Here is a 13,952-nt window from a genome sequence, read left to right on the forward strand (position 1 = left end):
TTGAGCCTTCCTCATGTTCTAACGAGATCACCGATGGATTCCATGGGAATCTGTGCTTGTGGCTATTACATCCCTATTTTAGTTTAACTATAAAACATTCCTTGTCACCATTGTGACTTCATGTGAAGTTGAGTTGATCGTTGTGGTTTCATGTGAAATGGAAGTGTTGGTTATTCATTATAATTTCATGGAAACTTGGAATAATGGTGTTCACTATGATGTTATATGAATGGCAAATGGTTTAGCTAATATGAATATTTAATTTTGATCAAACAATTTGGAAATATGCTATTACCTTAATAAACTTCTTTTGCAAGAACACGATGAAGAGGGGAAGCATTGCCAGAGAAGAAAAGGGAATGAGGGCACCACCTACCATTGAGCTAATAGGTATGGGTCCTAAACCACCTTGGTCAAGCAAAAAACTAGACTAAGCAAACAAGGGTATACCAAGTGATCACCATGAGCTAACCGGGTCAACACATTTATTAAGATAATAGAAGTTTTCACTTGAGCATGAAATGAACTAAAAATGTTTGCAATATATATCAATGAAGTAAAGTATTATTATGATAAACATAAGGAGTAAAAATATTATTTCCATCTTGTGTCAAGGCTTTATTATTATGTCTAAGCTTTTGGCTTTTTTTTAATAATATTTCATGTCATCAACCCTCTTTATTTTTTCCAACAGCCTATTTGATTTTTTCTTTCTTTTTGAAATAGCCACATGTGTTTTCGACCTATTTAGAGCCTCTTGAATGTAACTCATAGCGTTGCCACCTTCCTTATCTTGCTTGTAACTGAGCATGCTCACGAGAGCAAAAAAACGATCTCTCTTTTGTGATTCATATATATCAACATGGGCGTTCAAATATGCTATCTTTTGCATTTCTTTATCTCTGCAAACTTCATACTTCCGTGCTCCATATCTGCAATAGCATTCACAACACTCTGTTGTGATTTTGTTCATACAGTGTCATGCACATTATTACAATAGCATTTCATATTGTATAAGCTTGCTGCAAATTGCACATTCAATGTCATACTCTCATTGTTATTAGCATTCATACCTCATTGGCTTTTTATGGGATTGCACTTACAATGTCATGGGTGGCACTTCTGATTTCTTGCATATCCGTGTGCTCCTCGACAACAAACCATTTGTACTAGTGTTGTTAGAAGCTACAAGCTAGGAGCCATATCAAGCAATCTAGTTTTCATTTGCACTTAAGGGTGATAATATCTCTGTCAAGTTGGGCATTCAAGTCGCGCATTCTTTCTTAGTTTTTCTTGCCATTTTGTTATATTAAAAGGCTCTAAAAGTCCTAGTTTAAAATTCAGAAAGAAATATAGTGATGCATTAAACAGAACCAGACGGACTAGCTCTAAAATGAATGCCTTGTTTGCATAAGTTTATATCATAAAGACTACATAAGGATCACAGTTAATTATTGCATACTATTATGATTGTTCTTTCAATACTTTAATCATAATTGGAAGGATCTCTAACCCTGTGAAATACTTATATAGGGGCATCCTCAATATGCCTCTATGATAAGAGGAACACTCTAAGTGAGTTAAGGAAATTGATAATAACTAACTCATAATCATTATGTAAATATATGTCATAAGCCCAGGATGGGTAGAAAGTAATTGACTGTGAGAAGCAGTGATTGTTCAAGGATATAGACAGCCATAGTAAGATTCATCAAGGATGACCAGCAAGGTCAAGATGAAGAGGGTGGGCTGATAGTATATCTACAATGAGTTATACCTGTAAGATAAAAGGAAGAAATCAGAATTTAAAATAATCAATTAATGAACTTAACAAGTATTGTAGACTAAGTCAGCCCATGGTGATCAAGGGGTACTAATCTTGCTGTCAAGTCGAGTAGTGGGTGATCGGGCACATGTTAAGTTTTAGCCCAGAAATCAATGGTAATATTCAGCAATAAGGAGGAGCAAAACAAAACCAATAAACACCAGAAATATGCTGGTAAACCCTTTGAGAATGAAGGGAAAAACCCAGCCACACAAAAATATATCTTTATTAATAATGAAATGTTCAAGTGTACAATATCCTTTGCTTGATGTGAATATATAACAATAGGAGAGACTGTTCACATTATAACTAAAGGTCTCTTGAGATTCTCATAATTCCTATAATTAATTACAACTCTTCGAATATTCATGCCTCAATGTATGTCGAATGACACATGTCATTACAATTAATATTATAATTTAAACATTAAGTGTCCTTTTCAGCTGAATGTAGCAATAACGGTAATAGCATTCATATTTCCAAAGATAATGATCTCTATCACAGCTACCATTTTCAACACTCCCTCTTAGCCAGAGAGAGAACTTTAGCTGAACAATCACACAAGGCTGCAACCAAAATATTAATTAAAAAAATCTCATTTCATTTATCCTATGAAAACTTGTAAAAATCAATCACATTCATGGAATCACTCAACATGAAATCCTATAACAATTACTCATATCCATGGAATCATTCAACATGAAAACCTGTAACAATTAATCATATTCGTGGAATCACTCAACATGAAAAGATTTCTAAGACTCACAGCTAAGCCTTTATTCACGGAGTCTCTCAACGTGAACTATCATGGAATCTCTCAACATGACATCCAACTCCCATCACGAAATCTCTCAACGTTATGACATCATGGACTCTCTCAACATGATGTTCACTATCGCATAGTGAAAGAGTTATCATAGTTGATCTTACAATCTCATTTATTCACACAAGAATAAAATAAGCAATAACAAACTAAGACTTGATTCCGTTTAAGTCTCAGATTTTATAAATACCACAAGCATCTATGAGAGTGATGGGGATTCCATAAGTACTCCCTCTTAATTAAGAATCCTCCCTTTGAAGCTAAAATCTCCCTGTCAAGCTCAACATCTCCCTCTGGAGTTATAATCCTTATCTTGTTGCATCCTCATATTTCCTGCAAAGAGGCGGCATAACCTTTGAACACTACAACTGCACCCAGCTTGTTCCTGTTATAAGATATCTCAAAATCTAAATTGGGTTGTCAAGAATGTACAGTAATACAATAACACCATCAACATTCCTCAAGTATCCATCCTTAAAAAATCAAGATCAGAGCTCACAAAAAGTCAGAGTTTTACAAAAAAACACTCATAAACTACTCCTCAATATTTGATCATTCAAAATCTAAAGACTGCAAGCAAATATCACAAATGAATATGCTAGAAACTTCCCTTTGAATGTGACTGTGAATAAACATTCTCAAAAATCCTGTTGCATCCATTTGCAATCAAGAGAGATTAGTAAAACAATCTATCATATATAGAAATAAATACTAGAAGAAAACACTGTTACCAGCTATAAAAATTATGATAAAATACTTATCTTTATGTAGTCTTTGTCTCTCCTGATGCGTATTCACAGCATGCATGTCAATACTCATCCCTCCGAGAAGATAAATAATGCATGCATGAATAAGACATTCACCTTTAAAGAATCCCAAACTGGAGTAAGATTAATAGGACGCCTCATGCAAAGAACTGCACACATCCACTCTGCCTGTAGATACATAGCTTCTAGATCTAAAGAAATCCAACGAACTTAAGAATTTGTTTACTTATAATAATCTTCAACGGACATCTTTTCCCTATCAAAACATGGAAGGACTATTCTGCCATCATCACCAATCTCCCTCTCAAGAGAACACAACTTCAAGCTCGTTTTGAATTACTTTCACCGATGTCATGACATAAACACAACATCAATGAAATTGATGAAGCATGCAAGTATGATACTGAGGTAACAATAATAAGAATCAATGCTATGACAAGCTTCGAGCAACATAAAAACTGAGATCAATTTCATGACTGTAAAATATGTCTAGTAAACCAAGAACTTCCATGGTCGACAAAGAAGGAATATGTTTGTTGTTGACCAAAAAAAATGCCAAATTGTATCTTAGAGTATTACACTCCAGCTCCATGCGAGCACGTAAATTTGTATTTTGTGAGACCAAGAGGAAGATTGAAAGAAAAAAATATAAGGGGGTAGCAAATCCTATTTTCCCCTAAAACTGAGCTAAGAATAAATGGTGGATGATATCCTACAATCTGTTGAATGGAAGATCGATAAAGACACCTGGGTGGTCAAACGCACATCCATCGCAAACAACAACTTCACCTGCCAACTCACGCTTTAAAACATGAGAATAAACAATATTATTCCAATAACAAATTAAATGAAGGATAATGTTAACCGACAATAGGGAGGAGATAAAAGAGTGAGGAGTCTAAATGAATTGCTACTCAAAGGAGTGACCTGCATGCTAGATTCCTTCTCAACAACCGCAAACACTTCTTGCGGATTTAGGCCGAAAACTTCAGAACAAGGATATGAACACAAATTAAGACAAAGATGAAGATTAAGCAATGGCCTTCCATTTCTTATCAATCTGAAGAAAAGAAAATAAACTCCAAACATGTTTCCGACCATCGTGAGTATGAAGCCTGAACAGTTACATTAATCTTCACATATTCTTTCAATCGATCCATCCACATAAAATAATTACGATTTTGCTTCAAGCTTGACCGCTCAAAAATCCTCAACGTGGGAAGAGAAGGAGAAGTCCATTATCAATGTGTCTTTCACAATGACAAAATAAGGCCACACAAGAATAATTATAATAAACCTGCTTCTTCCTTTGATTAAAAAGGACTCTTTAATCTCTAACATAATCTTTTAGAGAGTGTATTCATAAAAACTATAATAATCTAAAACGAAACATAAAATCCAAATGTTCCAATCAAGAACACTAGATAAAGTTGCATGCAAAGAGAAAAGAATTTCCAAGATGACGCTATAGCCACCCTACTGCTCAAAAATGCCATGCCCAATATGAATTAAAGATTTGGCATAAAACACATAAAACACCCAACAATATAAGCTTGCAATATCCAAAGAAGTATGCCACAAAACATTACCAGGAGAGGCTCTGATACCATGTTAAGTTTTAGCCCAGAAATCAATGGTATTATTCAGCAATGAGGAGGAGCAAAACAGAACCAATAAACACCAAAAATATCCTGGGAAACCCTTCGAGAATGAAGGGAAAAACCCCAACCACACAAAAATATATCTTTATTGATAATGAAATGTTCAAGAGTACAATATCTTTTGCTTGATGTTAGTATATAACAATAGGAGAGACTCTTCACATTATAACCGAAGGTCTCTTGAGATTCTCATAACTCCTATAATTAATTACAACTCTCGAAAATTCATGCCTCAATGCATGTCGAATGAACATGTCATTACAATTAATATTATAATTTAAACATAAGTGTCCTTTTCAGTTGAATGTAGCAATAACAGTATAACATTCATATTTCCAGAGATAAAGATCTCTATCACAACTATCATTTTCAATAGCACATAATGTCCATTTAAATCCCTGGACAGGGTAGGTTTAGTGGCATGCTTATTGCTGTGATCACTAGAGGTCAGGGTTACTAGCAGTTGGATAGATGGGTCGATGGAAAGGATTCCATAGCCTAGTTGGAAGCCTAGCCAACACTCTTAACATCATGATCCTCAGTGGCAAGACAAGGGTGTCCATGTCTAATCCCGAGTAGGGATTGCCTTTCTCAATTGAGGTTGTTTGGGGATACTTAAGGACCTGTGGTTGGGAAGTTAAGCCCCTGACAATGCTTCTCCTCTCCTCCAGATGTCAAGACTTGCACGAGACAAATATGTGCTCTATATTCTAGCTATCTTTTTTAACGGGTACTTTACTTTTATGTATTGCATTTTAGTTGAAGATATGTTAGTTGGTTAATATTGTTAAATTAATTACTCTCTTTCCATGAACTAGGATTCAGATATTCTATTATGGTCATTGACCCCTTTCATTTGAATGTGTAAAGTTGTTATTATAACTATTTTGATGTGAATATGAAAGATATTGTTTATTTTGTTTATAATTAATTGTTTACTTAGAAGTGGGAAAAATTAGCATGTTACAGTGGCAAAGTAGCCAATTGATCAAATGTGTTATTTGGCTTATGCTTGCTTTTACTCAATTTCTTGCATTGAAGGTTTTGGGAGCTGAGATATCCTCCTACCATTGTTAGTTTGCATTGCTTGTGCCTTGTGAGGCGTACTCCATGCCTAAGGTTGAGCTCGCATGTAACACATGGATGTCAAGTGTTAAGAACCCATTCATGCATGTAGTTGAGCTATGCTCCTATGCCAAGGTCCAAGTGACTTGTGCTCTTGGTGTTGAGACCAATAGAGCTCACCAAGTTTTGCAGTTTATGACTTTGAGAAGTCTTTTATGGTTTTTGTCTTTTTGCATTACCTGTGCTTTGTTCCTTGTCATTGTAATGAGATGAGCTTGTTTGTGTTTGAGTCATGGAGTGGAGTGGCTCTCCTAGGCAAACTAGGACACAAAGGGGTCCCAAGGTATCCCTCAGTAGAGTTTGTCATCAGTGATAACTAAATAAATGAATGGGGTCAAAATATAGTAATAAGAGTTAATCTGACAACCTTGTTAACGTTTGAGGACATTGATATGGTATGTCCTTAACTTGTCATCCTCTGAGGACATTTATATGGTACAATGTAGCCTTGTCAACTGCAGATGTTGATATGGCTCGATAGAGCATCCTTGTTGAGAGAATAATTGCTCAATGTAGCATGGGCCACCATGTGCCATGTGATGGCACTTTCATTCTTGAGTCTCCATACCAAACCTCTATTAGTACTGAGTAGTACCCTTGGTATATTGTGATTATATGGGTTCTTGGTAGTATTTGAATGTTAGATCACATATTAAGGCTTCTCCATGTATGATTGCATTCTATACTTGTGTATAGCACTGGACATTTGTGGTGTCGTGTGAGATTAGATTATGCATTTGCTTGGCATGTGCTTTAGCCACTCCTGACTTGCATGTTTGAGGTCATGTTACTATCTCCGCAAGCACAATGGATGGGCTTATTGGTACCTTGTGGTAGGCAAGTGTTGCACTATACCAATATTTGAGACCAGCATATAGGGAGGGATTTCCTCTAGCCTACAAGAGCTTGGAACTTAAGAGTTCACTCCACATGTGGACATTGATGGATATTGCTCACATTTGTGTATTTGATGTTATTGATTAGCTTATGTTCCTATTGTTTTGTGTATGAATTGTATGTAATCGAGTGATCATAGCCTTGATGTGTTTTATTTTGGCAATCTCTGGTGTGGAGCTAACCTGTACGTTAGCCATGAATTGGAGTCGGATTAAAATCAGCATTAAGTTTCTTGCACTTTCAACCACTTTCATGGATCAACGTCTCTATCTGTCCATTGGCATCTATGTCGATAAGCGTCTTCGCCTATGAATTAATGTTTGCAATATTATTGGACTGAGACTTTTTGTATCAAAAGTCTATCAGTCGCAGATCGGCATCTTTGTTGATTAGTGTCTCCATGGCAAGAATCAATGTCTCCACCTATTGAGCCTTTTGTTGGTTTTTTATCCCAATTTTCTTTTGCTAGTTTCTTCCTAGCTTTTTGTTGGACCTTTATCTAGTCATTTGATAACTCCCTATTGGTTTATGAATGGTTAGAAACAAAATGAATTTGTATGATTAGCCATACTAGCAACCTTTATTTTGGGCTTTAAAATGAACATCTATCTTACGTGTCAGGATTTGATTTAAACTCCCTATTTTGATACCCATGAATGCTTGTTGGCTTAGCCTCTCAAGATTGTAAATGTTCGGATCCTTGTAGGGCAGCCTCATGGACGTGTGTTTTCTATCCCAGGTATATGATGGGTTGTCTAGGAACCTTCGGAAGAGTTCTGAAATCTTTCACTTGTGTGCAAACATGTTATGTTCGTTAACTTATCTTTAGCATGTTTGGTTTCGCCTATGTTGTGGTTATGTGATGTACATGAATACCTAATGATTATGTTAGGTTTTGAATAAAAATGTATTAAGTGCATATTTTACCCTTTGTTCCACGGGGTTTCTTGGCAAGGCATCCAATTCAACAATATGTACATTGGAATCCATGCTGAGAATTTTCTCATTCGCTTCAAAATTTCTGCCACTTTTTTTGTCTCAATATTGTTCATTACACATTGTGTTTACGCACTTTCACTTGTCAAACATATTCTGCCTCGATAGACATGCCACCCTTTGGTGAAGCAATTTTGACCTTACTTGTGGTGGCATTTCTAACGAATATTCTGCTTGAGGAAAGTTAGAAATTCAACGGCAGAAACTATAATACCTTAAAGCAGAGCATGTTGACAATCTTTTCATAGGACTGCTCGTCCTAAAGATGAAGGCAAGGACGAAGACAAATTTAATAAGTAAAATCGAGAAGTTGTTATGCTTATCAAACTTTATGTCACTTGTGCTCAACTACCACAAGTTCCTTTTGCCAAAACAGCTACAAAAATTTGAATGAATCTAAAAGGTTTGCAAGAAACCTTTAATAAGAGTCGTGCATCCTTAAAGAACACGAACTTCACGATCATGATAGATGAGTGAGTGTCCCTATAGGATTATCTCAATAAAATCAAGGATATTTGATAGTTAGAAAGGATTGGCCACAAAATGGAAGAAGACATGGTAGAGATAACCCTAAAAAGTTTATTGTCTTCCTATGAGCACTTGGTTGAGACTCTCAACATCGCTTCAACAAATGTTAACTTGACATTTTTGAATCTCCACATAATACTTTACAGTAAGATCGTTGGAAACAACAATTCAGCAGTAGTACCAATTCATCTTCCAAAAAATAGGCCTTCATAGCTAAATCCTTTCAATGGATAAAGAAAAATCTCAATCTTTTCTATAGAAATCCTTTGCTTCAGCATCAAAAGGCTCAAAGAAGAAGAACATCCAGTGCAACTATTGCCATAAGTATGGTCGCATGAAACTCGAGTGCCATAAACGCTTGGTTGCACAAGCTAAGCAAATGTGGTGGAGCACACTAAGCAAAGCAAGTCTTCCTTTTATGCCTTCATGGCTAAAAGACCTACAAACCATGTGAAATCTTTTGTTTGGCATATTGATTCAGGTGCCTCATGCCACTTAACTCATTGTTAGGATTGATTCATTGAAATTCACCCATTCTCAAAATTTGTTATTTTTGGAGGGGAAGAGTACACCGCTATGCAATAAACATATTCAATCTGGAGGGAGGAAATTGATCTTCCTCAACGTGTAATATGTTCCAGAACTAGAACTTAACATTCTCTCAGTCACTCAGATTCTAAGACATTCTCCTTGATTAGACGTGACCTAGTATTTCTTTGTATTTGCAACCAAAAGACATTGTGTCTTCAACTATGTAGTTAGAATGATGACCACTAAGGGAGGGAATAAAGATAATGTAATGTTTCTTCAATGGTCATTTTGGTCATCTTAGGTGGTTTCAATTTTCATCCTTAATCCACAATTGTTTCTTTTAGAAACATCGCCTTTATAAATCTAAATTAGGGCATTGTTGCCCAAAGTTTCCAGGACACGCACAACAAGTAACGAGGGGATGGGTTTCTAGGACGACAATTTTTTTTGTCAGTTTTGGGGACAACTATATAACAATATGGAAAATTGAAGTATGTAAAGAAATCTAAAATATTCATATGAAAACATAGATAAAGCATGCAGTTATACATAATAGACCTTAAAATATAAGAATTAGTAGAACTTGTATGCAAATTTGTGTTACTTTAAGAATCAAAATTAAATTTCCTCTTGCAGTCAAAGTCAAAGTCCCCTAGGCGTTGCCTCTCCCGTGATGTTTCTAGGACATAGATGGCTGAAAAAAAGATTTAGGGATGCGTCCCCAAGTAACACTAATATAGAGAGCTTTCATTTGTTTAATACAAAATCGAAGTATCATAACAAGGTAAAACCAGATTATTATTAGATATGACAGTATGTCATCAATAAGAATGTTACATCATCTCGAGATCCTAGATCGAGCCTGAATAGTTATAACTATGGTTGCATGTTGATAAGGGTTCCATTTCTATTTGAGGAAGGGAATAGAAAAGATTGCTAAATGTCAAAAAGACTATAAAATGTCAATCATACTTTATATTTACAATAATGGTGAACTGTTGGGAAGGGACTTCCTATATATAGTATATTCATGAAGCATGGAAACCATTAAGGCTTTTCCGATGCCAATGAGTACTAATCTTAGATCAATGGACCATTATTGCTGAATAAGGATAACGAGCCCTCGATGGGTCATGGAGACCTTAAAGATTCTAAAGGACTCAATAAATAAGTTCGGTGGTGACAATGACAGCACAAATTGCAGCACTTGCGCCTATAAAACCTTGGCCAAGGTAGTCCTATGGTACAAGTAGTAACCGTCAGTCACTAGAACCAATAGGGCAATGTCTAGCTAGGAAGGTCATTCCCATGAGCGAAGATGCCTATAGATTGGCTATGAAAGTTGTGGGTTTTGCACCAAATCTAAGATGGCATAAAAGACAGAAATCTTATTTCAGCATTTCTCTTGTAGGTTTGGATCACTACTGTGAGGAAGTTGTGTGGAAGACTGTTATTCGTCAAGATCACAAGATCAATGGTTGGAAGGTAAGCACTTGATGATACTCTTCCCTTGGAAGAGGTGAGGAGCTTTGAAGTAAAAATAAACAAGATCGAACCATCAAGCTTATCAATATCTATGGTTTATTTTTTGTCAGTATATCAATTAATGACTTCTTTTATTTTGGCATTAATGAAATGAAAAATTGATAGTTAGATTCCTTTTCATATGAAGTTAGTTATTCTAGAGAAATTGTATCTTTCTTTCAGTTAATCATGTTAATGTGAAAAGGATAGTAGTTACTTCAGTTATTAAGGTTTAAAAGAAGCTTTTTAAAAAATCCCCTAAATTGTTCATTATTCGATATCATTGTCTGAAAGTTACATTTGAAATGTTACAACTTACACCCATGCCAAGATGAGGCACATATGCAAGGAGATCAGCACCTGACATGGAATGAAGCAATTCCCTTTCGACAGCAATCTAATAGCATATGATTAAGATTCAGTCAGGATGAAATAAGGATGAGATCAATTAATATTAGTTAATGACAAAAGATCACTGATTCATTAAAAAGTATATATTGATGAGCAGGTCAAATTGTGATATTGCTCTCAGGATTCAATAAGCAGTGTTGTATTGAATAATTATTGATTAATATGCAGTGTTGCATACAATGATTATTTCCAAATGAGGTGCAATTTAGATAAGTGAAAGGATGTATTAGTTCAAAGTGATATGACCAAGAAGGGACATAGGTATTCTGCCCAAAGAGGAGATACATCTATATTAAAGAACAGCATTTGAGAAGGATGAGAAAATCAGTATGAAGTATCAGTTCTGACAATAAGCAGCATAGTATATTCTAATTTATGAATTCTTGCTTGTGAAAAATAACCTTATTTATGATTTCTACTTATGAATAATGATCCAATTATGGATTCTTTAAAAATAATGCATAAATATATTATTATTAATGATCTCTTATATGAAGAAAACATGCAATTATGTGGAACTCTTTAGCTGTTTGCTATTATCAATCACGGTGGGGACAATAAGGAAAACAGGGAGAGAGTCTGTTATGAGGTCCTATTCTTAGTAAGCCACCTCATGGTTATGACAGAGTGTCCCATGAGGTCAAGGGGATTGCAAGGAGTGCCCTACCCTTGGGATTGAAAGGGAAAGACACTCCAGAAACCCTATTGTAAATTCCTCAAATCCTTACCTTGGTTGTCCACTTTGTTAAGGGACTCTAATCATAAGGAGAAGAACCAAGACAAAAATGGAAGGGTGACAGCTATGAAATTACTCACTAGGTACAATCCCTTGTATGAATGGCAAGAGCCACATGATAAGATACAGATTTCTCACTAGATCACCCCCTCATATGGATAGCAAGAGCCACATTATGGCCAAGAGGTATAATATCCACTTGGACCAAGGGTAGAGGATCAGAAATGGCTACAGAAATCCTCACTGGATGGCAAGAAGCCACATGATGGCCAAGAGGAAATTCTCCTCTTGGACCCAAGGTAGACGATTGTTTATGGCACCATAATATGCCTGTTATCCTAGCTCTACAATGATTGAGCTCCATCAATAAATTAAATATATCTCATGATTAAATCAATGTTCCTAACCCAAGTAGGAAATATCTTTGCTTTTAATGTCTAGTGGAGATCTATTTTGTGGATTATATTTCAATGATTTCCTGAAATGTTTTAATATCTCAACCAGGTACACAGATATTACAAATTCTTTTCTATTTCTGGTTCTATTTGGAACTTGGAATTTAGGGCAAAGACAAGGGAATTTATTTTTGTTCTTATGCAAGTCACAGGGACCATTTTCACTATTTGAGTAATTGAAAACATTTGACAATTAACATTGAATTATCAATTCTAAGCTCTTCCATCAGTTCCATGTTTAATTTTGTATATTTTGTGCCAATTATAGGCTGAACCCAGCAATAAAAACCCAACGAAAATTCCTGCACGGCGCTGAACCCGAACCATAACTATTATTCCACAAATCACCAATACACATTCTGACGCATTCGAACGCCGTCATAACTGACTTCAATTATAAATGCTGCTGTAAATTAAAAAACTGCACATATAAAAGACAACATAAAATCTTCGCTTATATGAAAAGCAAAATGGCCGCACGTATCTAGATAATACGTTTGCAGCATCTCATGACAAAAAACACCCGAATTCGACCATAAAATAAACCGAAAAAAGAATAGAAAGATTATTGTCCGTGGACCAGCTAAAACTCCATCCTACAACCTTCTCCGATCAGCATCCTGGGATCATCTACTGCTGCGTACTAGCTCCTTAGCGTAGATTGTCTAGTTTTATCATACGAAATAACCAAGCTAATTCATTCTACAGAGCGCAAGCGCCGACGTTAATCATTTCCCAGATAAAAAGTCGACCAAGCTAACCGGGAATATCGGAACCAAATTAAGTCATCGATATGCAGTCCAGTCCACAATAAAAGATTCAAACAGGCACGTCATTTACCTTTCTATGGCCTTCTGAACAAATGTCCGAAAACCCTTGGCAGACTTGAGTACATCGAATCCATAAAGTCCGGACTCCTCGGTTCTCCTGAGCACGGACTTCACTTCATTATGAAACCCTTCCGAGATGGTTTCTGCAGCCTCTTCAGCGGTTGAATTCGAAGCATAACGCCTACTATTATTCCATCCCAGAATTGAATGAAGAAATATATTTTCCTTTCTGCAATTTTTCAGCAATGGCGATAACCTCAGAATCGGCGCCGCCATGTTGTTGAAACCTCGAGAGGTTTTTATAAAATTTCTAGCTGCTATAAGGAATGTTCTTGTGTGTTAGTCATTCATGATATGTTTGTCTTGGGACTGCTTATATACGCGAGGTGTTCAAGTCTGAATTTTAATTTCACTGCTTATGTGTGAGCCTTCGGTGCAGTGGTATACCGCATAGCGCACATGTATATGAAATTTGAAATTTGTGGAGGGATTTCCTTCTCGTTACATTGTAGGATCTTTATTACAGAATTAAGCTGACTGGTTTCTGGTTTTAAAGAGCTTTTTCTTTGAGAATTAAGCTTACTAGTTTTCCCGATTGTTCTTCTTTTTTCAGCTTTTTGAATTTTTTTATCATTAGGCAGGGGTTTATGGTAGAGACTTGCGTTCTATTTTTCATTTATTAGTTCTGCCTTTCTCCTTTGGCAGGAAACTAATGGAATCACCAAGTTCCATATTAATTATAAAATCTAAAAATTTCATTGATAAACTAATGTTTGCAAAAGGTTTACTCATTTGCATGGTTTTTTTGGGACTGAAAAATACATTTTTTCATAAATTCTATTG

General features: G+C 35.8%; 1 protein-coding gene across 1 annotated transcript in view; it reads right to left on the minus strand.

Annotated features, from left to right (window-relative positions):
• LOC149560959 (Zincin-like metalloproteases family protein) overlaps nucleotides 1-13,723 on the minus strand; it is a 358,697-nt gene extending 344,974 nt beyond the window's left edge. Inside the window, exon 1 of the mRNA XM_089824904.1 lies at nucleotides 13,120-13,723. Coding sequence (XP_089681030.1) covers nucleotides 13,120-13,385 — 266 coding nt within the window. The 5' untranslated portion in view covers nucleotides 13,386-13,723. The remainder of the gene's footprint in view (nucleotides 1-13,119) is intronic.
• Between the last annotated feature and the right edge of the window lie 229 nt (nucleotides 13,724-13,952).

Source organism: Cupressus sempervirens, chromosome 4, assembly GCF_028749045.1.
Source record: "Cupressus sempervirens isolate cs-2001-9-10 chromosome 4, ASM2874904v1, whole genome shotgun sequence".
NCBI classification, from domain to species: Eukaryota; Viridiplantae; Streptophyta; class Pinopsida; order Cupressales; family Cupressaceae; genus Cupressus; species Cupressus sempervirens.